This window comes from Phallusia mammillata, chromosome 1 (assembly GCF_965637545.1).
Source record: "Phallusia mammillata chromosome 1, kaPhaMamm4.hap1.1, whole genome shotgun sequence".
Classification (NCBI taxonomy): domain Eukaryota; kingdom Metazoa; phylum Chordata; class Ascidiacea; order Phlebobranchia; family Ascidiidae; genus Phallusia; species Phallusia mammillata.
This window is the reverse complement of record NC_137252.1, coordinates 11,046,499-11,068,018: the sequence shown is the minus strand read 5'-3', so window position 1 is coordinate 11,068,018 and position 21,520 is coordinate 11,046,499. Positions and strand designations below refer to the sequence as shown.

General features: G+C 38.0%; 1 protein-coding gene across 4 annotated transcripts in view; it reads right to left on the bottom strand.

Annotated features, from left to right (window-relative positions):
- Window positions 1–21,520, bottom strand: part of LOC145235900 (ryanodine receptor 2-like) — a 57,494-nt gene that overhangs the window by 19,139 nt on the left and 16,835 nt on the right. For all 4 annotated transcript variants that reach the window (XM_080099629.1, XM_080099619.1, XM_080099637.1 and 1 more), the window contains 50 exons: window positions 21,105–21,201; window positions 20,761–20,897; window positions 20,455–20,519; window positions 20,131–20,235; window positions 19,588–19,719; window positions 19,274–19,326; window positions 18,663–18,794; window positions 18,129–18,277; window positions 17,838–18,016; window positions 17,310–17,472; window positions 17,127–17,213; window positions 16,858–17,068; window positions 16,370–16,529; window positions 15,985–16,104; window positions 15,589–15,750; window positions 14,995–15,147; window positions 14,598–14,728; window positions 14,131–14,294; window positions 13,722–13,840; window positions 13,093–13,225; window positions 12,534–12,776; window positions 11,941–12,089; window positions 11,753–11,874; window positions 10,985–11,122; window positions 10,796–10,899; window positions 10,328–10,463; window positions 9,798–9,978; window positions 9,209–9,332; window positions 8,914–9,022; window positions 8,448–8,623; window positions 7,806–8,026; window positions 7,448–7,538; window positions 6,960–7,100; window positions 6,585–6,748; window positions 6,154–6,322; window positions 5,597–5,740; window positions 5,099–5,395; window positions 4,781–4,894; window positions 4,430–4,573; window positions 4,006–4,127; window positions 3,895–3,944; window positions 3,531–3,591; window positions 3,300–3,401; window positions 2,722–2,855; window positions 2,581–2,662; window positions 2,433–2,492; window positions 2,029–2,159; window positions 1,627–1,777; window positions 792–1,009; window positions 186–301 (listed from right to left, as the gene is read on the bottom strand). In XM_080099629.1, the coding sequence (XP_079955755.1) occupies window positions 186–301; window positions 792–1,009; window positions 1,627–1,777; window positions 2,029–2,159; window positions 2,433–2,492; window positions 2,581–2,662; window positions 2,722–2,855; window positions 3,300–3,401; window positions 3,531–3,591; window positions 3,895–3,944; window positions 4,006–4,127; window positions 4,430–4,573; window positions 4,781–4,894; window positions 5,099–5,395; window positions 5,597–5,740; window positions 6,154–6,322; window positions 6,585–6,748; window positions 6,960–7,100; window positions 7,448–7,538; window positions 7,806–8,026; window positions 8,448–8,623; window positions 8,914–9,022; window positions 9,209–9,332; window positions 9,798–9,978; window positions 10,328–10,463; window positions 10,796–10,899; window positions 10,985–11,122; window positions 11,753–11,874; window positions 11,941–12,089; window positions 12,534–12,776; window positions 13,093–13,225; window positions 13,722–13,840; window positions 14,131–14,294; window positions 14,598–14,728; window positions 14,995–15,147; window positions 15,589–15,750; window positions 15,985–16,104; window positions 16,370–16,529; window positions 16,858–17,068; window positions 17,127–17,213; window positions 17,310–17,472; window positions 17,838–18,016; window positions 18,129–18,277; window positions 18,663–18,794; window positions 19,274–19,326; window positions 19,588–19,719; window positions 20,131–20,235; window positions 20,455–20,519; window positions 20,761–20,897; window positions 21,105–21,201 (6,846 nt within the window). The remainder of the gene's footprint in view (window positions 1–185; window positions 302–791; window positions 1,010–1,626; window positions 1,778–2,028; window positions 2,160–2,432; window positions 2,493–2,580; window positions 2,663–2,721; window positions 2,856–3,299; window positions 3,402–3,530; window positions 3,592–3,894; window positions 3,945–4,005; window positions 4,128–4,429; window positions 4,574–4,780; window positions 4,895–5,098; window positions 5,396–5,596; window positions 5,741–6,153; window positions 6,323–6,584; window positions 6,749–6,959; window positions 7,101–7,447; window positions 7,539–7,805; window positions 8,027–8,447; window positions 8,624–8,913; window positions 9,023–9,208; window positions 9,333–9,797; window positions 9,979–10,327; window positions 10,464–10,795; window positions 10,900–10,984; window positions 11,123–11,752; window positions 11,875–11,940; window positions 12,090–12,533; window positions 12,777–13,092; window positions 13,226–13,721; window positions 13,841–14,130; window positions 14,295–14,597; window positions 14,729–14,994; window positions 15,148–15,588; window positions 15,751–15,984; window positions 16,105–16,369; window positions 16,530–16,857; window positions 17,069–17,126; window positions 17,214–17,309; window positions 17,473–17,837; window positions 18,017–18,128; window positions 18,278–18,662; window positions 18,795–19,273; window positions 19,327–19,587; window positions 19,720–20,130; window positions 20,236–20,454; window positions 20,520–20,760; window positions 20,898–21,104; window positions 21,202–21,520) is intronic.

Below are 21,520 nucleotides of genomic sequence, written 5' to 3'. Positions count from 1 at the left end.
GGCTTATAACAAAGATACGTTTATTAAAAGTTTAACAATTTAAAAATGAGACACAACATTCGAAGTCCACGTGGGCAAATTAACACATGCGCTTACTAACGATCATGTTGTTATTGCCGCCCATTGAACGCCGTAAAACGGTTTCTATGTAGCATAAATTTTACGAAATAAGCATGACGTCATACCTGTTCTTCAAGGTCACGTGTCTGCCGAAGTTTTTTCAGCGTCTTGTTGAGGATTGGGAGAAAATGACTTTCAAGGAGTCCACGCTCGTTGCGGACCATGATTGGCAAAGTGTACACTGAAAAAACATATATGCTTTATAGTTTGAAATAGGCAAATAGGAAATAAAAGAAAACACTGATATCACCAGCAAGTTTTGTATCCCTTAATTCTGTTTACCTATTACAGGGGTCGGCAACCTTTTTTGCACTGCGGACCGTTTATGAAACTGAAATTTTATCGCGGACCGGTCTTCAAAAAAAATTACAAATTTGAGCAAAGAAAACGCCAAAGTAAGTTTATCCCCCGGGATACATGGGCAAAATGTTGTATAGCCATAACCTAAAAAAGTATACGGCCCGGTAACGAACTCCTCGCGGACCGGTACCGGGCCGCGGACCGGCGGTTGCCGACCACTGACCTATTACATATAAGTAGCTTATCACTTGTACGGATAATTAGCAAAATATATTGACAATATACAAGCTGCCATATAAATTCGTGTGTTTTAGGTGTAAAGTTTCTCACAAAGGAAAAATCTGGTACCATTTTGAACTCATATAACCCACCCGCGATTCGCCTCATCCAATCAGCTTCGTCTATTCCGAGGTTATTGTGGATCAACCTGAGCACGTCTTTCAGCAGGTTGATCATCGTTTCGTTAGCAACGATTGTGGAACAACCACCTGGTGCTGCCGAATCGGTTTCGATCGGATTTTCGACTTCACTATTCTTCGCGTTCAGATGAACAAAATCGGGACCTTGGTCCAACCACTGTGTCAGGTAACTGAAAAAAAACACAAGAGTTAAAGATTTTGTGCAGTGTCCAATTTTTCCATTTACTTTTTATTGATGGTTTTTTTATTGCGCCGCATGCTAGAAAAGTTTAAAAACCACTGCAGAAAATTCTTTACTTTATTTTTGTTTTGTGATTTTTACGAGTTTTTACGAAAACTTATTTTCTCACGGAAAATATGTAAAAATCGAAAAAGCACTAAACCAAAAAAGAAAATCCATGTAACCAAGTCCAAATGTCGACGTTAGCTTTGCATTCGCGTCAGCAACTAGTAAAGAGCTTGTTTAACCATCGGGTAAAATAAGCACATCATAAGAACATCCAAGGAAAGGAGGTACAGCAGAAACATAGCTGAATTTTTAGTAACGTATCAGCGTATAAATTAATGTACGAACTGCATTACTGTAAATATTGCCTGAATAAAAAATATATATCTTTCAGTTTTCAGTCACGAGACACTGGATGAAGCAATAAGGCCTAAGTGCCTCGGGGCTTCAAAAAGCATAACCCGGAAATGACATCACTGTAAATCACAGAAAAACTTTTTTTTGTGTGGGTGTCATAGCTATTAGACTTGTATTTTGGGCAATGATGTTTACATCATTTACCTGCAAATCATTGGTAGAATGATGTCAATCATCTCGGGTGCTTCGTCATATTTTGCCCCTGACTCAGCAAGTCTGCCAATATCAGCAAGTAACGAGTTAAGGTTTGGAAGACGGGGAGTGAGATGTTCCAATTTCGATGGAAGTCCAAGCACTGAAAAAAACAATTAGTAAAAAGTTAACAGCTTATTCCTTAAACTTTCGTTATGACCAACGGAAAGCTCTTACATAGTTTTGAAATGTTGACAGAATTGGAGCAAACTTGTCCTTTATTGTAACCACGTTTAATTCGAATTGAAAAATTGAATAATATTTACAACTATGCAGATGGCTGCACAAATCTTGGTGGCTCAGGATCTTTTCATATCGTTATGGGACAAAACAGATCGATGCTACAGAACTTACTTTTTCTGTCTTTGATGCTGAGAATGTTGTAGATTGAGTAAGCGTTGAATTTATTGAGGCGAGGTTCGAGAAACGAAACTGGAAAAGCGCTCGCGAAAGCCGCCAAACATTCTCCAACTTGCGAACGGTGACTGTCAAAGAGGGCAAAAAATATTTAATTTGAAGTTTGGTTTTCAAAAACATTACTTGTTACATAGACTAAAACCGGTATTGACATTAATGTCTTGTCAAAACTTAGCGTTACGATAAATCTATTTCTCGAAAAGTATAAAAAAGTGTCTGAATTTCATGTTATGTCAATGCTGTTCAGAGCAAAGGTAATATTTTATTCCGCGTGAATCCTACACATTTAAAATTCGTTGCAAAAAGTGGGTATCAACACATAGTTTTCCAAAACATATTACTTTTCGAATATGGCTTCCACTCGTTTCAATGAAAACCGACGACTTCCCTTTTCATGCAATCTGGTAAAACAACAAACACATTGGTATTAACATGCCATACAGTTGCCCGGAGAAAAAAATATCAAAAACTAAAATATTGACACCATACCTGTCAACGTAATCTGCTTTTCCAGTTCCAAGACTATAAAGTCCATTTAATATTCTGTAGCAAGCGACTTGTATTTCATCCACTACATAGGTACATATTTTAAAGGTGCTGTATAGGTAAAGATTTAAAACATGTTCTTACGCAACAAGTCTTTTCCGAACTTGTATTTTCCCAGATGGCTGAAGAGAGTTGTGAGAACCGGAAGTAAACAGTGCGTGACGTAACTCGTGTTTTGTGCTCCCGTCATCATCTTCTGAAGGCGATCCACTCGACCACTAGATTTATGAATACAAATATGCTGATCAAATGTAAATGCGAGAATATGGAGAATTTGGGGACAATTTATTAAAACAGTTTTGAAGTCTTAAAAAAACTTCCTTTTTCAGACTAGACGACTTTTAGAAGGATCAAGGAATCCTTAACGTTTTTGTGTTTGTTACAACAAATCAGGTAGGATAATATTGCTATTGAATGAACTAATTACACACTAAGTGAATGTTGTAGCTGGAACATTGTTACAGTTTTCAAACCTGAAGAACAAACAAAGTACCAAGCCTAAGAAAAACATCAAGCAAATCAAGCATTACAAATTAAATCTTAGAAAATTTTTATTGCCTCAGTAACTCTTAAATGTAGATTTTCAAATTTTCAAATTTAAGGAATAACGTGGCGACATAATAAAATGCTTCGCAAAGATTACTAAATCAAGATGGAACTACCTGCGAATGTAGTTGAGCATTTTCTTGAGATCTTCAGCAGCATTGTTGAAAAACGTCGTGAGTGATTGCTTGACTTGTTCCGGGCACGATTTTGACACAGTCCTGTAAAAAAAATGGCGCTGAGTAAAATTGCCAATTTTTTTATTGTAAAACCAATTACAACATGATATGCAAACTTTGGTACAGGCTGACAAAAAGATTAAAAAGAATATGATGAACACTAATACTTACGATGCGTCGATACACTCAGCTAGCACCTTGATACAGCTGATGGCAACTTGAGCATCAACGCCTACAAAATAGAGCAGCAGGTTTTAATTTGGAAACTGACACAGCTGGAAACCTCGTATATAAGAACAGGGCAATGATGTAGTCGTTATGTCACAGAGACTATGACGCAGGGAATAAATTCATTTTTGGTGAACAGATAGGATAAAATTTCTATTGAAGGAACAAATGATAGTTTAATGTACCCGTACACACCACGCGCACGATAAATTAATATATATATATATATGTAACATGTGTTTTACATCAACCCTGGACTTCGTGTAGTTTTCGAGAAAACACTTTTTTCTATTATTTATGCCCATACCAAAAAATGAAGTTCGCTGGCGAATCAACAGCGCCATCTTGCAGAATAACCTGAAAACAACACAGTGCATTAAATTGCAATTCACAAACAACCAAACATTTGTGTATTTACATGGTAACGGATTCTTTCTCTTTGTTTGATGCAAAGGACATTCCTTCATTGGCGCGACCAGCTACTGTGACGTAATAGATCTGTTGCGTCTTGAAATAGGAGTCAATAAACGGAAGAGCAACCTGTAAAAAATAATGCGGTGAATAAAAATGGTTCGAAATATCAAATATTTGGAACACTAAATACGGATCTGTTCAGAAGTTTAATGGTGAAATAACGGCCCAATAATGACTCAAGTGAATGTAAACGGGTGTAATTGATGTGGCCTTCATATCACTAATGATGGCATGAGCATTTGCCGAAACGATTAAAATCAAAGCATGTCGCTTTTTACGTCTATTTTCACCATTAAACTAAATACGTGCTTTTTTAAATGCAGATATAACCTCTATGAAAGCTCTGCCGATTTAAGAAACGTAGTTACCTTTGCAAAGAACTTGATGTCATCAGAGGCTGTGACGTCATGAAGTCCAACTGGGAGGGGCATCGACCCAATCATGATGGATTCTTGCTGACGTTGTTTTGTTGCCTCGATCGCTTGAATCATAGAGGTGATGTATTTTGAGGCCTGGATGCGAAAACAATACGTACAATCATTTATTGTTTGTTTAGTCATTGTGCAGCCAAATTAGAAAATGTCGTTGTATAAGAATATTAAAACAAATATCGTAATAAAGGTAAACTACGTCTTTGTGGGTTATGGCTTATTTTTCATACTAAATCCCAGTCAATATATTTTTTTTTAATTTTGAAGTAAAGTAACAACATTTTTTACCTCGTCGACATAGCCAAGCAGTCTTGACAAAAGCATCGATGAAAATCGTTTTTCCACCGAAGATTTAAGTTCAACCTCATCCTTCTCTTCCTTGTTCAGCATGTAGTTTTGAAACTACAAAAATACGAATGTTTACAGTAAAACTCAAAACGCTCGCTGTTGCCACACCAAGAAAGAAGAAACTGTTTTTTCTTCTTCTACAATTAGTGAAACAACAAGCGTATTATTTCAGATACAGAGTGGTTAGGTTTTGACAAACATTAAAGTAAAAAAGGCTTCACTACAAAAAAGTGTACATGGGTCCTTAAAAAAAATTACCTGCAAGAACTTGAGCATGTCGTACGCCTTGTTTCTGTCCTTTTCTTTCTCCTTTGCAGTCAGTCGGTCGTATGGTACCAACATCGGGTTGGGAGTGAGTGCCGCTGCGGGAACTGGTTGTCCCGAAGCCTGCGCGGCAGCAGCCTTTGCCTCCATCTCGCTAATTTTCTTCTTGGCCCAAGCCAGGTGGAAGTTTTCAGCCAACATCTCCGCAGTAGTGGCCATTTCCCGACTTAGCGAAACGCCGCTAAGATCATAGGGCCGAGGGGAATAACCGTGCGGGGAATCACTGAGGTTCTGATTGAAGAAAAAATGTAGCAGTACAATGGCGAATACAATAAACTCGACTAAACCGGATTCGGTTAATCGGATCTTCGCCTATTCCGGACAAACGTTCTGGTCCAAAACGAGTCCGGATCAAGCGAGATTTACTGTATAACGTTGGGTATTGTTGTTCACAAATTTTCTAAAAAATGTAAAAAAAAACTTATGGTTTACCATGGTACTTTGTGAGGAACATCGTATTTTAGTGGCAGTTTGGTTGAAGGATTCTGCAGTCTCCTTCACTTTGCTGATCGACCAACCCCAAACATCAAGAGTTTTCAAACCTTCACGTACTGTGGGTCGGTAAACATCCTTTTCCTGATAAATGCACATTTACGGTTGAAACATGGACGTATCTGGGTTTTTGCAACCCTATTCAACTTGAAAGTCTTGGTCGACCCTAAGACGTCTGGACTAGCTTAGCTTTTCCATTAAATGTGTTACATTTTATAATTGATTTCACTTTTACACCACTCCATATTCATATGGTTCTTTGTAGATTTGGTAAATGCCCAAATTTTTAGGCCATGCACATATATAACAACGTTAACAAAATGATAAATGTCTTCGAATTCAATTAAATCCGCTTTTTGCCTTCCAGTTACAACCGTTTTAAAATCATCATAAATATAGAGACACCAGCAAAAAGACGTTTTATCGAGAGGTTCGTTTTCGAAAAAAACGGTCCCGTATTTTGCCATAAACACCCCCTAAACAATTATCACTCCTACCCTGTCACTGAGCAACCTGTACGGCTTCAGCAGTGGATGTTGTTTGAGATGGTCGGAATATTGAGGTCCATACGACCAGCCAGCCGAGAATCGGTCCAAAGCCCATGTGTCGTGCCATTGCTCCGAGTATTTGTTCACAAACGATTCAAGTCGTTCAGGAACAATGATTCTGTGTAAACATTGTAGTTAAGTTAAACAACAATTAACTGACCCGGGTCAATCTTTGCCAAATACCCTCAAAACATCTTTACCGACTTTAAAAATAGTTTTATTCTACAAATTTGGTTTGATTAGGAATCAGATAAAACAATGACCGAGCCAAGATTAAAACTCGTTTTGTGTACGTTTTGTGCTAAGCCGTTTGCCCCCCAACTTTTTGCATAACATAATGATACCATAAAATTTTCACAGAAATTATATCTTCAATTCACCCTTTCGTGTCGACCGGTTTTGGATTGAACTTTCCATCAGCGTCCAGTGAAGGTTGCTGACGGAGTTTCTCCATGGCTGGCGAGAGAGCATAGTCGGGTGGAAGTGCGTTACCGATCGAACAAAGGCAGGGAAGAACTTTCGAGAACAACTCATGTTCGTATTCCTGTCAGTCAAGGAAACTTGGTTAAATTTGTATTGAAAAGACCCAGTTATACAGATTTTTTTTCTCTTCTTTCAACGCAAAATTGAAAATAGATCTATACAAAGAGTTGGATCCAAACTTAATCTCATTTTCTAGAGTTGTGTGTTGTTTGTTTGTTTATTTGTTTTTATTCCTTTATCAGCGGACAAAACCCAGTTTTTTTAAATTATACCCGTTTCGACAAAGAATCGAACAGTCCCCAAAACAAAACCATCGTGAGATGTTTTTCTTCATCAGTAGCGAACCCAAACTCCACACATCCATCTTGCAAGTAGTAATATTTCCAACAGCGAGTGTAATGTTGGGCAAGAAGCTGAAAACGTACTCGTATTTAATCAGTAAATCAAAAATAGACCTGTAGGAAAAAAACCTGCTTCAACCAGAAAAAACATACCGCTTAGTTTTATTTTGCTTTAGAGTGGACTTTTTTACATTTGCTGAAACCTTAGTCAGATACCCTCAGCCTGTTAGTTTGTGGTTAGAGCTTACGATTTACCCTCGAGTAAAAAAAATTGAAAAAAAATTATTTTCAAGAAGAACAAGTCACTAGCATTTCAGAATATATTCAAATCGTGTTGAATAAGATTATAATTTTTTAAGACCATACTTTCACCGAACTATCCAAACTGGTAATAAGAATAATTTACCGGACTTACTTACCCTAATTGGAATGTAGGTTTCCTCAGTAAGGGTTGGAACATCAAAGGTCAATTTGCGAAGTAAACCTTGCAACAAGGAAGGCCGCAAAACCCTACAAGAAAAAATCCTTAGCAAACTGTGTACGCGATATCAATAGTCCAAAACATAAGCGTTTAAAGCCTAATGCGATTCAGCCAACAAAATAGATTTAACCAAGACAAGGCTACCTAAACTTTTTGTGCAGCAAGTTTACGTAAATTTATGAACTTAATGGCTGTAATATGTTCACAATGTAGGTAACCACATTTATGTCTACATATTCACAACAATTCAAGGCATTTTTTTCCAGCATCAGCTAAAGCGAAAAAAGGCAGTCTACCCGGCAACAGCCACCAGACAGTCACTGATCATCTCCTTCTGTGCTTTGGTGAGCGCTCTTGCTCGGGACATGCGATACACAGTGTGCAGTACTTGGTCGAGGAGCACGACGCGGTGCTGTGATTGACCGAGAAGCTCCACGTGTCGTATTATGAGTGGAAGGACACTGTGGCACATGTAGCGATTCAAAGCTAGAGCCATGTCGGACGAATGCAGTGCAGGCTGTAATGAAAACATACAAGGGATTAGTCTACTACTAGGCAAGTTTATGTCCACAAAATTGTCCTTAAATTTACGTTTTTAACCTCATTGTTCAATGAACTATAGCATTTTTTCTACAAAGTATGTCTACTGCAAAGACTTGCAACAGTTAGTTATGAGAATGAAGATGTCATATAAGTCTACATACAACTATTGTGATAAGCTTTACATCTCTTTAGATAAACGTTATAACGCAATCTCACTTTGCAACAGATTTGCATTATTAAAAGATTTGAAACAAGCAAATCTTAAATAGTCAAACCGTAATTTACAGATATACGCTACGTCGCTCAAAAATCTTTTTTTTTTCGTGGAAAGTCTATGCAGATCTTTACAAGACATTGAATGTCACTAAATATAAAACTAGTAGTAAAAAGTTTACCGTGTCTAGTTGCGCAGCCGCTTTCATATCAGGTAGTAGACCGACTTCAAGAATTCGAATCAACAACTGCGGGTTGTCGATGCCGTAAACCCGCTGCAGGAAAAGTATCATCGCTGATTTGTGATCGGGGACAAAGCAAGCGGAAAGGTCGGGCTGTCGAATGTGACTGGAACCATCTGTAGAAAAATGATCAAAAGGTGTGAAAATGTGATAAGTTATTAAATATTAAGTGAACATTAAAACCATCAGAAAAAACGCAGTTCGTAAGCGGAGTTTCACTTTTTGCTTCGGGGCTGAATTCAATTTTGAATGCTAAAGGATGGCGTTTGTGCAAATATAGACTTTGCTTTTTGCGTTTTTTTTTCAAACAACTATAGTTAAATCTTCTTTAAACGATTGCATTAAAACCAAACAACATTTATTATCACAATTTTAAGCATAACCCCAACGAGAAATTGAAAGCGACCTCGTTCCAGACGCGGAAGGTCAAAGGGCAAGCTGATGACACCGATCAAATCTTCCAGAGAAACCAAACTCCTCAGAATGCCTCGGATGCGAATTGCCTCGCTTTTACCCTGAAAACAACACGTTTAAGTTGCCTAATATTTCGCAAGTGTGTTTCGAATCGTGTGAAAAATACTATCAGAATATATTAAATGCCAACTTCACTACAAAATCGCCATTAAAGTTGCATAAAGCAGATTTATGTTTTATTATTATTTAGACATTTCAACAAAATTATTTTGATAAGCCAAGCTAACCTGTTCAATAAGATTTTGTTCGGGAGCACATCTTCCCAGCAAATCAATTAGAGCTGAGTAAAAAGCTAAGATAGAGAATCCCATGTGAATCTCCTCTTCTTCCTCATCATCATCCACCATGTACCTGTAAAGTAAATGTGAAAGTTTTCTTTAGGACATGAGCTGGATCACTATAATAATATAATACAATACAATAAATCGTGAATGATTAGGTTAATATTTGACCAGTAACAAAATGGTATTATTTTTGTTGTTTCAGGTTGTTCTTTTGTAGACTTTAATGGTTTTGAAATGAATGTATGAAATCAGAAACTCACGGAACGACGTCGGTAAAAATCTAAAAGCTGTGATGAAAAAACAATTCCTAAATCACCATTTGACAAGCATGTTTTAGTAAAATATGCTTTCAACGTTTTGAATCGCATGATTTGTGAAAACTTGGATATGACGTAAAATAAAGCTACAAAAAATACATTCCTACGTCACTTACACCAACTATCGCAATACGCCAAACAACATGTTCAGTCGTAAAGCATTGAAAGAAGTTTCTCAAACGTTAAGTGCTTTATTCGCTAAGGACAAAACTCACTGGTGATGCATGAACGCTGGATCGGGGCAATCACGAAGTGGGTCACGACAAATCTGTAAAGCTTCGGACACCGCTGAGAGCAAACCCTGGCCACCCTCGCCTCGGAGACTGGGACTGAAACACTCGGGACGTCGTATAAGCTGACGAACAACCAAGTTCGCGTTTTCTTCAACACTTTCACCTGAGAATGTTGCAAGAATCAAGTAAAAGCTTAAATTGTAATCGTGCAGAAAATTTGCCAGGACCAAAAATACGCAATGTCCATGCAGTATCTTTAAGAGGTCAAAATAACTTATTTACCGATCAAACATAGGCCTTAAATCCAGCAATATACACCTACAATATGCAAGGTGGACAGACTTTTTCGGTTAATTGCAAATCATGTTTAATTGAAAATTCAATTTTAAACTGTCGCCCAAAATGGTATAGAAAATATTTCGGTTAATTGCATATTACGACCAATCGACCAACCGTTGACGAATTGGGGTTATTATTAATATGAATCAAAAGTAAATTTTGACCACACTGACCGTTTACGAAGACTGCGTGTTTAAGAAAATCCAAATATCTTTCTCCTTCAACCGGGTTCCACCCAAGATCAGGGTAACCTTTTCTCAACAGAATGTTGGAACTTTGTAATCCACAATTCGCAAGGTTTTCCACAAGCTGTAAATAAAGATATCAACTTGGAATTGCTTGTACCAAAAGGCAAGAGTCAGAAAAATACAACAGATTATGGTGTTTCGATTATTTGGAAATCATAGCACTTTATTTTCCATGGTGACACAATACGATCATTGATTTCGGCAAAACATTATCTGATTTTATTCAAATGTAGCGTGATTGAAGAGTTATGTGCCGTTAGAAGTCTGCTCACAACTCGGAAAAAAATCTGCTTTCGAACATGCTTTGAATCGTATAGCAATGTATGACTTAAATCAGCACAAAACGTAAATGACAGAGATTTTGACATTGGCCCAGTAAGATGCATTACCCACCGTTTCAAGGTCAGATTCGCGCAATGCCAGAGCGAGTTCGTTGTTGTCCATTACTGATGCAGCAGCGACATCTAATGGTGTGGAACCTCGCATCGATGGAGAGGCTGAGACGTAAAAAAGTCGTCAAAAATACGTGTCCAGGAAACAAGCAAGTTCTTTGAAGCAAAAAGCTATCATAACCAAACTTACCCAGACCGACAGAGCCGTGCTCGAGAAGAAAATCAATTTTGTCGAACATCGCCCCTTGATTCATGCGACTAATTCGGCAGAAGTAACACAAGAATCGACAACATGCTGCCACCATACGTGGGAAGCGAACCTCTTGACCTATTAAGCATAAATATAAACACCAAAACAATTTGTGGGTGTGGCGTATACGCCTTATAGTTATGCAATAGGATTTTCGGGGGATTAATCGTGAGGTCTTGCTATAAATTTTAACTTTGTTTTGTTTTTCTGTTTCGTATGTGTCATGTTTTTAAAAGCCAGGTTATACCCTGGCATTAGCAGTTAAACCTTTTGCACCTGAAACAATGTTCCTTTTTAATTATAAGTTTTATACATTCCCACATAAAGGAAAAACAGAACTTTAGAAGTAGTTAGATGGCAAAAGCGACAAAAGTTTAAAATTTGGTTGGGAACTGTGGTGTGAATGTAAAAGTAAATATGTAAGATATTTCAACTCTGGTGTAATCTCTAGCCAGAGAATCGCTTTTTGCTGCAAGTTTGCATAAGCCTACCAAAATTGTTTGGGCCCGTTTCGGGTTCGGGCTTAAGTTTAATAGAACAAACTCAATTCGGGCCTGAATTCACACTCGACGTAATTTTTGCCACATTTTCACGAATATCTGGGCTAGAATCAGGCTTTGTTCTTTTAAAAACGGGTTTAGTCAGAGTTTCGGGCTTGTGTACTCTTAGGTTCGGGACTTTAGACCTGCTTACAAATCTTAAGCTTACCGTTGTCATCGTCATCTCCTTCACCCAGCACACTGACCATAACTTCCATAACAGTCTCGTGCATACAGAGAACTCTCATTAAGTTGGGATGTTGATAGAACACCTTGTTGTTCATTATCTTACTACAAAGAAAAAATATAATTAACGCATTAACTCTATGTCACCAACCAAGGTATATGAGCTCGTACTTGAGTTCTTTGATAATGAGAGCTTCTTCTTCACGTCCAAGTTTCACTGAGAGCAAAGATCGAAGACGAGATAGGGCATCGAGTAAACCCATTGTGTCTTGCTCAGATATTGCACTGATGCAGTAAGCTTTCTTTAGCGCACGATTTAACTGTAGAAAGCAAACGTGTTGTTATTGATTGTCGAAAATTAGTCAGGACAGATCAAATGCCCCAACCGCCCTATAATTTGTGTTATAAAATGTATTTTGTCACATTACGAACTAGAGATGTTTAATGCTCTACAAAAAAGAAAAAATACAACAGCAGCAATCGTATATATTTATATTGCCTTCTAAAACTGAAAGATTAGATTAGTAACATGAAACATGGTTAGTCCCGGACAGTCAATTTGCATTTAGGATTAATATTGAAGGTTTATCGGCACACGATAATGACAAAACAAAAAGAGTCGAAAAAATGTTAAAGCAAACAGCACAACCCTTAGACGAATACATTCATACTGCGATCAGTCCTGAAGCGTCTAGTCTACGCAGACCAGCGATCACGACATACTCCATAAATCAAAGCGAATCAAGAGACCAACTAAGACTTACTTCTCCGATTCCGTCAAACTGTCGATACAACAGCGAGAAAATTTCGCGGACCAGTTTTGGGTCGTTGATGGTCTTTTCCTGGGCCCAGGTCACCATTGTTTGCGTGGTCAAATCCCGAAAGAACGAAGGCGATGTCGTGATTACAGTATTCTCTTTGTACAAGCCATTCTCGCCTGCAGAGGCTGAAGTCTTGCGACGTAGAACTCGCGAGAGAAGCGATTTAAGTCGGTTACCATACGATTCCTGTTAGCAAATTATAATCAGTTTTTGATGTGTTTCAAAAAGCAGTGTAAGGAAGAATGCATGGGTGATATTAATTTACGATATTTCAGTAGAAGTTTTTTAAACGTCGTTGTACTGCACTAGTGGTAATACAGCAATATAAAAAGTCATTGGAATACCGTTTACACTGCACGTTGAAAACATATTTTTTTGTAGGGCCACTGTAGTAAAATCTGTAATATGGGTATGTTATATTTGTGCAAAACTTAGGCACATACAAATTGCTGAAAGACATGAAGGCAAATTATATCTTATTTTGTTCGAAAAACGTCCAGACCTCTTTCACTTCTTCTGTCTCTCCATCCGCATATTCACCACAATGACATAACATGTCCATGTGAAAATTCCACACGATGTCGCGAATCTCGTCAGGCAGGGGACATTCTCCTTCGCTGTCCTCCGACTTGAAACTGTTGACACAAAAGTGCCGTTAAATTGACAAACTCTATTTTTTGTTTAAAGTTTCTTGACACCAAAGTCGGAGGATATAAAATTTGAGCACTTATCTTGATTGTATTAAACAAATTTGTTTTTCTAGACAAAAGGTGGGTGACTAAATACGAAATTAATCTACATGTTTCATTTTGTCTTTGGCTTGGCTTATTTTTTGTCTCATTCAAATGTCACGAACTCTAAAACATGCTCTGATAAACATTTATGTTTGCTCAGTTGGTAGAGCGCCAGTCCTGTGTAGGCTCCTGTCGCGGGTTCGAAGTCGCGGGTTCGAATCCCACCACAGGCTAGTTTTTTGAATCCAATGACTTGCTTGTGGGAATGTCTGGGAGACCGACTCGATTCGGTACAACGCCTTTACCGGTTTGGTGTATACTATGGCGTTCTTATATCGTCAGGTATATCGTCATTGCTGATTGAATTTGCCAAATTTCGTTTTACATGTTAAATTACCTTAGCAGCAGAGCCATCTGGTCATTCGGTGGTGATCGAAATTCCTTGGTCATTTTAGCGGTCATCGCTGCTGACATGTTTAATGCTTCCATGACAGATTGGTATCTGCTGCGTTGGTCCTGCAAAACAATAGTATATGACAGTTTATGCTTTATTATCAAAACAGAGCAAACAAGGCTGGCTGAGTTGTCTTTTTTGGTGTAAGTAATGAGTAATCACCAACTATTTTTGGTGTTTGTTTGTTATTTTGCACATATTGTATAATGGTGTTTACAGTGTCGTAACTTATTTATTAAAGTCATTATAAATCATTTTCGGCCTGTTGGCACAAAAAAAGCCGGAGTACGTAGAACGGTAAAAAGTTTTACCGAAAAAAAAATACAAATTCTCGTCATTTGTGGGGACTTACTTGTTGAAGTTTGGAAACAATGAGTGTAGAAAATGACACAAGAGCTTCAACTCGATGTCGCAACTGCAAGTCATTGAGGTAATGAAGCAAACGACAAGCTTCCAACTTGACTGGTTCGACCAAACTCATTCGAAGCAAGCCACAACCGACAGATGCCTTTAAGTCTGGAAGGAAGATCACACAAATATTGTACTTTTATATGTTTAAAAATTATATATGTTTTTACCTGTTAAGACAATTATGTATGTTTTGTCTGTTTAATATGTTAAGACAAAAACTAAGCCAAGAGTACATCGCTAAAAACAAGTTTTAATACATGACATATCAAGTCACATTTTTAAGTTGCCTAAAATTGCAAAAGTTTGTTTGCTTTAAACTTTTTGTTGCGACAGTTGAATGACAAGGGAATACAAGTTTTAACAACTTATGTAACGTGTCGAGCGTCATTTTGTATAACACTAAGGTACCTTCAATGTCATGAATTCCAGTAACAAGATTCCCAAAACATTCGGGGTCAAGCATCACCAACATCCGCTTGATGTCGTTGTCTTCGAGCACTCCCATGGTAAGAAGGGTGACCGTCAGCCGTAGCAGTGGTCTGTAAATGAAAATAAAAACGTTTACCATTGATCATCAGTTTACCAAAATTGGGTTTTATTCATTGCAAAAAATCTACATCCACGGCGCACATCAATGCGTTTGCAACGCTTTTCCAATTACTTTCACGAGTGTTACTTTTAAATGCGTTTTTAACAATAACAGGTAAAATTATTATTCTTGGTCCACTCTTTTGTCCTAATCAGTAAAGACACGTATTGTTTGCCGGTTATTTAAAAACACACAAGTAAGTTAAATTCGACTGACACAAACAAATGCTGCTGAGCTAATCCCGTCACTTCCTTGTAATTCAGGTGCAGTGACGTCACGGCGTCCTCCAGCTGGTTGATCACGTGATGGCGAAGAGCGTCCAATGGGAACTCAGGAACGTCGACGGGGCGACTGTAAGCTTCCTCCAAGCTGCAGTAATCGTTTAGGCACGTTAATAACTCACATCAACTTCAAAAATCCAACTTTTTCAGCGACAACATTATACCACTGTAACCTTACAACAAACACCTAAACATACGCTTTGCTAAAAACTTGTACAGGCGAATCCGGCTAATCGCGTAACGAATTTGCCGAGTTCTTTATGCCATTAACGATTTACAGGACGAACAAATGACTGCGGTTGGGCTTTACGATCCCCATCCATTAGCCGGATCAAAAAATTATCAGAATTAGTCTGTATACAGTAAATAAATTGCAGTGATGATGACAACAGCGATTTTTTTAACAGCAGTAATATAATGTATTCATTATGTACAAGCTTTCTCTACTCTTGGTTTTTAAATCAACACAGTCCAGTGAACCTTATAGGCAACCCGATGTCCAATGTACAAGTCACTAATCAATGCTTACCTGGTAACAAAGTCGGTGGTCGACCAATGCATACGAGGTCTTAGTGAAGAACCGACGCCAACCCCTGGCAAACCTGGTGTGTATTTGTCTGGTCCCTCGAATAAACCCACAGATCGCGTTGAGTCGTTCAGTGGAAAGATGTACTCGTTTTGAGTGTTCCGTCTACGATGGAAAAAAATGGAGAAAAAGTTTAGTTATAAACTTGTTTTTTTAATGTTTAAAGGGACAAAAAATGTTGGTGGTTGCATTGAGTCTATTTTGCTTGGTGAAAGAAAACATGAACTTTACAACCCAGAATTAAATACAACGACCATGTATATGTCTAGCATGTAAAGTGTGATTAAACTGCGCCTCAAAAGTATATCAACATTTTTACAGTACGTATTAGAGGCTTACCTTGCATTAGCGTGAGGAGCAAGATGCATCTCAATGAGCAAATCGTGAAACGCTGCTCTCATGGAACCAACCAGTGTTGAATTTTTGACGATGTACATCATCTGTCTCTGGTCAACATAGCTGAAAAATATATAACAATTGCAATGTACAAAAATATCATACTTCGAAAACCAAACTTGCCTGAAACCAAAAATGAAACGCTCAAGGCACTTATTTTCTCCAAAGCGCGTTTTCTCATTGTTTTTTGGCGACCAATTTTCTATTTTTGTTATTTTCATTACAATTTATCAAATATCTTCTTTAAAGAAAAACACTGGGATAAGGGTTTGCAAAAAATACGTTTTTCTTAAATTTAAGTTGGTTTTAAAATCTCTTAAAGACCTACCTGCTCAATACATGGGCTACTCGGCTGTTCCCAAGAGCACACAAGGCACAGTAGAGTTTGAGTGTGTGCTCGTGGAAGTCGAGTAAGGCGTTGTTTTCACTCAACTCGAGCAAATCCACGCATCGGTTTTCCTCAGGGATGTGCAGGACGGCCATGTTGTCTAAAAAATCAAGAACAGACAATTATACTAATGACAGTTTTGCAGAGTTATGGACAAACACATTTGTAAGAAGTCAATTCATGATCACATCAGTTTTTTAGTTGAGAGATGCGAAAAAACATTTTAAGCTAAATGTTTGGAAGTTGAAACCCAAACGCCCAAAAATGTTTTTATACAATGGAATTTTAAAACGCGTACTAAACGAGTGCAATTAGCCAGTGGGTTTTCATAACTTCTATAATATATTTTCGCACCCACGAGCTTTAGAACACCAGTCTCTCTTGGCAGAAAACCGCTTACATCAGTAGTTTTATCACTTTACACTTACAAGCATCGTAGTTTGCATCAGTCGTTCTCAGCTCAGCAGTCCATCCCTTCGATCTCTCCAGCTCCCGGCGACACTCGGCGTTAATCAAGCGTGTCGGCATGCGAGTCCACGTGACACGAGCCAAGGACTGGACGACCAATCGCGGCGGGCATTGGGGAATGACGTTTTTGCGTTCACACTCGAATACAGCAGCTGACAGTGGCATGCAGTTCTATGCAGAGAAAAGAAGTTATAATTACAAAGTATATAATTGTTATGTGTGGACGTACCTTTGATCTTCCCAGCTCGTACTGGAAGACAGATTGAGCAGATGGAAGTGCAAATACCGCGGGATACAACATAACACCGGGTTCAACCTGAAAATCAAAACAAATCAACATTTGAAACAAAAGTTTCCCCTGGATTCAAATCCCCTTTTAATAATCACCAACAACATAAAAACTTCTCCTTACCTGATAAAACACACGTAGGTCCTTTCCATTGACACTGAATGTCAATAAACCTGTTGCTATGTCAACCATGCACGTGACCAGTAAGCCGTTGTTTGATTGGCCGTTTGCGACGTGTTGGTGAAGGTCGCCACACCAGATTACATAACAGTTAGATCGCTTGATGCTGAAGAGGTCGATAAAAAAAGGAACATTGAAAGCGAAATGCAACAATTTAAAGTAAGTGGCAAAGCAAGTTGTAAGGTTATGCAAAACCGCTAGAAGTTAGAGTCCAATTTAAGGCAAAAAAATCAATAAAATGTGGTAACTTTTTACTAACGCGAAAGCCAAAAGGAAACCTAAGGAAATAAAGAAACTGACCAAAAAGAAAATGTTTAACCTGAAGGTTAAACCCATTTTATCGATTCCTTATCCTACAATTGTTGTCAGATGTTTAAAACCCTTTCTAAACCATGAAAATACGAATCCAATTACTATCTTCAAACTCACAGGAGTTTAAATTGCACAAAAACTTAGACTTTTGTTATTTACCTTTCGCTGACTTTGCCTTTCTCATCACCCAATGTTAACGTAACTGACGGAATATTTTCGTGACGAAACTTGTCCATGTTCCAATGGAAGTCTGACGTCACCCAGCCTACGTATACACTTCCGGGTTCCTGGTCGGGGAAAACTCTCACGGTAAAAGAGTACTGGGTGGAGTGGAGAAGCTGGGAAAAAAGAGCTTTGTTGAATTAGACTGCAAACCTACTTTAAACTATAATGCTATTTTTTGTTCTGGCTTTTTGCAACAACATATTCTTTCAAAAACTTTTTAGTCACCTGGTCAATGTCGTTCTTGTATAAAACATCCGTATATTGATCAGGCAAAACTTCCTCAGTCAAACGGGATTTAGCTGGTGTGTTGTTCGCTGTTTGCGCTGCTGAAGCTGAAGACTTAGAGCGGAAGTGAAACTTGGGAGCCTTTAGACCTGCAAACAATTTTAAGTAAAAAAAAACCTGAAAAATCGAACCATATTTGGTTCGAATTTTATAACGCTATCTTCGGACGCTTAAATGTATGTCTAGCCGTAGCCTTTTTTGGCAGGTTTTAGTTTTTGAAATGTTATTGGTGTTACAAGCAACCAAAAAGGGGCCAGATATTGCAAATAGAACACAGCTGTAAAAAAGCATCTTACAAACAAAATAGGTTTTAGGGCTATTGTGACATCACGTACATACAACGCTGCACCTCAGCCATCGCATAATTGTTTGTTCCTTATACCTGAAGTCTTACCGATTTTGAAATTAAAAAATAAATGAATCCAATATTGATTTCCCAACTTCAAGCCAAAGTCATCAGACCTAAAATCTCACCTGGTATTGGCAAAGTAGAAGCGCCTAAATGATGATGGTGGTGCTGATGAGGTCTCTCTTGCTTTGTTTCGTGAGAAGGAGTCAAACCACCTCGTGCAGTCTTCCGCAAAACCTCGAAATCACCGTCGATATCTAAAACAAAGTAAAAGAATATTTCAGGGACGTTGGCTGCATAATGATAAGCCACAGATAAATTATCTAAAAACCTTTTCCTAAATGTGTTCCAAAAATCAGTTCTCTGCACTAAGTAAGGAAGTGTTGGTAAAAAGCAACCAGCCTAATTTTTTTCTTTAAATTTAAGGTGAGTTGCTTATATTTACAAACAAATACACCCCATGTATCTTTTTTACAGAATTTTAAAACAGTTAAGGTGGCGTAAATGTGAAAAGGCAGGAACATAAAAAAATGTATGACCAAGTATTGCTCATCCAGCAGTTTTATTGTAAACAATCGACGTTTCGACGTTTACAATAAAACTGCTGGATGAGCAATACTTGGTCATACATTATGCCTGGCAGCAATAGCTTATTTCATAAAAAAATGTATTCAGAGTGTATGATATAAATGGCCTATATTTAAGACGACACCGATTCATCCGTGCGACTACTCACCATCGTCCATCATAGACTCATTCTCTGTGAACATATTGATGAGCCGGCCCGAACTGCGAAAGCAAGCGGTGCAAAAGAGAAAAAGAAGAAAATGAAAACAAGGACACATCACAAGTATAAGAGAAATAAGAAGAAAGTCCAACACAATAGAAAAGTGTCACAAAATAATAATAATGTTTAGTACCCATGCAATTAGAACAACAGCAGGTAACATATCCGCTTCAAACTAGTTATTCAAAATTAGAAGATCGACAAAAAAGTTATGTATTTTTTTCTCACAGTGTTTTTATATCTTTAAAATGCAATGCACTTACTTTTTCGTAAAGGCCTCGTCCATTTTAACCGGCATATTAAGACGTGTGTAAATCCATTCAGCGGGCTGAGCGAGGTTGCTCGAATTACCAGCCCGCCGATTCAACACCTTCAATCTCGGTGGTTTGTGATTGCTGAAATAGAATTGAAGACACGTATAACTTACAAATAAAATGCAAATGACGTTCCTGTTTCTATTCGACATCCACTTTTAAAACAAGAAATAAGCCAACCAATCAAATCGACTGTCTGCTCACGTGACCACGACCGTCAGGACTTTTACCTTTACCTTAAATTTCTGCTAAAAGCCGCTACATTTGAGTTTTGTCGAAAAATTAAGATGATACTCAGATGGACACATATATTTTTTTTACTGGGATCAACCCTAAAGCGGCTATGCAGACCAGCAATCCTATTGCAAGCTATATAAGTTATAGATTTTTCTAGTATACCTTACCAAATGGGAATGCCTAATTAAGTATAACGCTTTCAGTATGCCTACAACGTACTATGATGACATGATACTACAATACGTAACAAATCACCTGGCCGGAATTCGAATCACTTCCATGTCACGGTTGGTTTCATCCACTGTGACGAAACAAGGAAGGTTCTTGGTGAACCAAATCGCCACTTGCGACTTCATACCTCTGAGATCACATAAGGATTGTTAGCAACACTTAACGTTACAGTACAAAACACCGGACTCTTCGTTTTAAACTGAGCTTTGAAGTATTTTAAACTTGCGGCTAAAACTATTTCCCTTTTCAACCACTCACATTAGGTTTTTGAATGATTTACACAAGCTAGTTGCCCACAATCCTTTAACCAAACAGTTGATAACTATTGCGTAACTAGATATAACTTACTCGGCAAAAGGTTTGTATCCTTCCTGAAGTCCCATCGTGGTGAAGTATTTGAGGGTCGTCACATCCTTATTCAAATAGCCAATTTTTAGTGTCAATATGTGCTCATAAGATTGTATTACACAATTAAAAAGATCAAAGTAATTAGGAAACAGGTTTCGCCCTAAGTCTTAGACGAGTAAGCGTACTTTAGGACAATTCAACATTAAAACATAAACTCCTTTGTTGTGCATCAAAGGGAAGACTTTCTCCCTAATCCGACCTCAATGACACTCATAAAATTTACAAACAATAAACAGCTTTTTTTACCTGACCAAGATTAACCAGCGCACTCTGACCAGTGTTAAGGCTTGCCGCTGGCACTAGAAATATTCCTGGTGGAAGATTTGAAAATGCGAACTCTTGACCTGATCTGTCGATCAAGATCTCTCCATTCAAAGTAAACGCTGCAAATACCACAAACAAGGCATCATGTCCATGTTTATACTCGGTTACAAATTGCACAAAACTTTCCCGTTATTAAACCACTCTGTTGGAGGGTTACAGCTTTTATGTTAACAGAAAGCGTGTTTGTTATAAGACTCCATATTTTAATACTTTAGAGAGGCAAAAATAAAGCTTTTGCATTCAGCTTAACAAAGCATGAAACTCACAAATAGTTCGTTCATTGAGGTCCAACAAGCATCCAATCACGTCACCGATGTTCCAGCGTTGTCCGAAGTTTTCAGATCCGTTGTGCCATTTCAGAGCCTGTCACATTTGTCATGTTAGCTGCTGCTTGTGAACTTGCCTGGTTTACAAAACACTGCTTCCCAATATACAAACGAAACGATTTAACTCTGGCAACATTGAACTTCCCCACAAATGTTTTGAAACTTTAATATTTTGTCTTTAAGGTCATGTCTGTGCAACACTATACTGCAAAACTGCTTTCATGGAGATTATTTATTCTTGACTTAGAGCTAAACGTTAGGAACCTAATACAGACAAATCCAGATAATTGCATAACCCTAATTACATAAAAAAGCTTAGCGAACTAGTTATGTGATTAACCGGATTCTTGCGAATT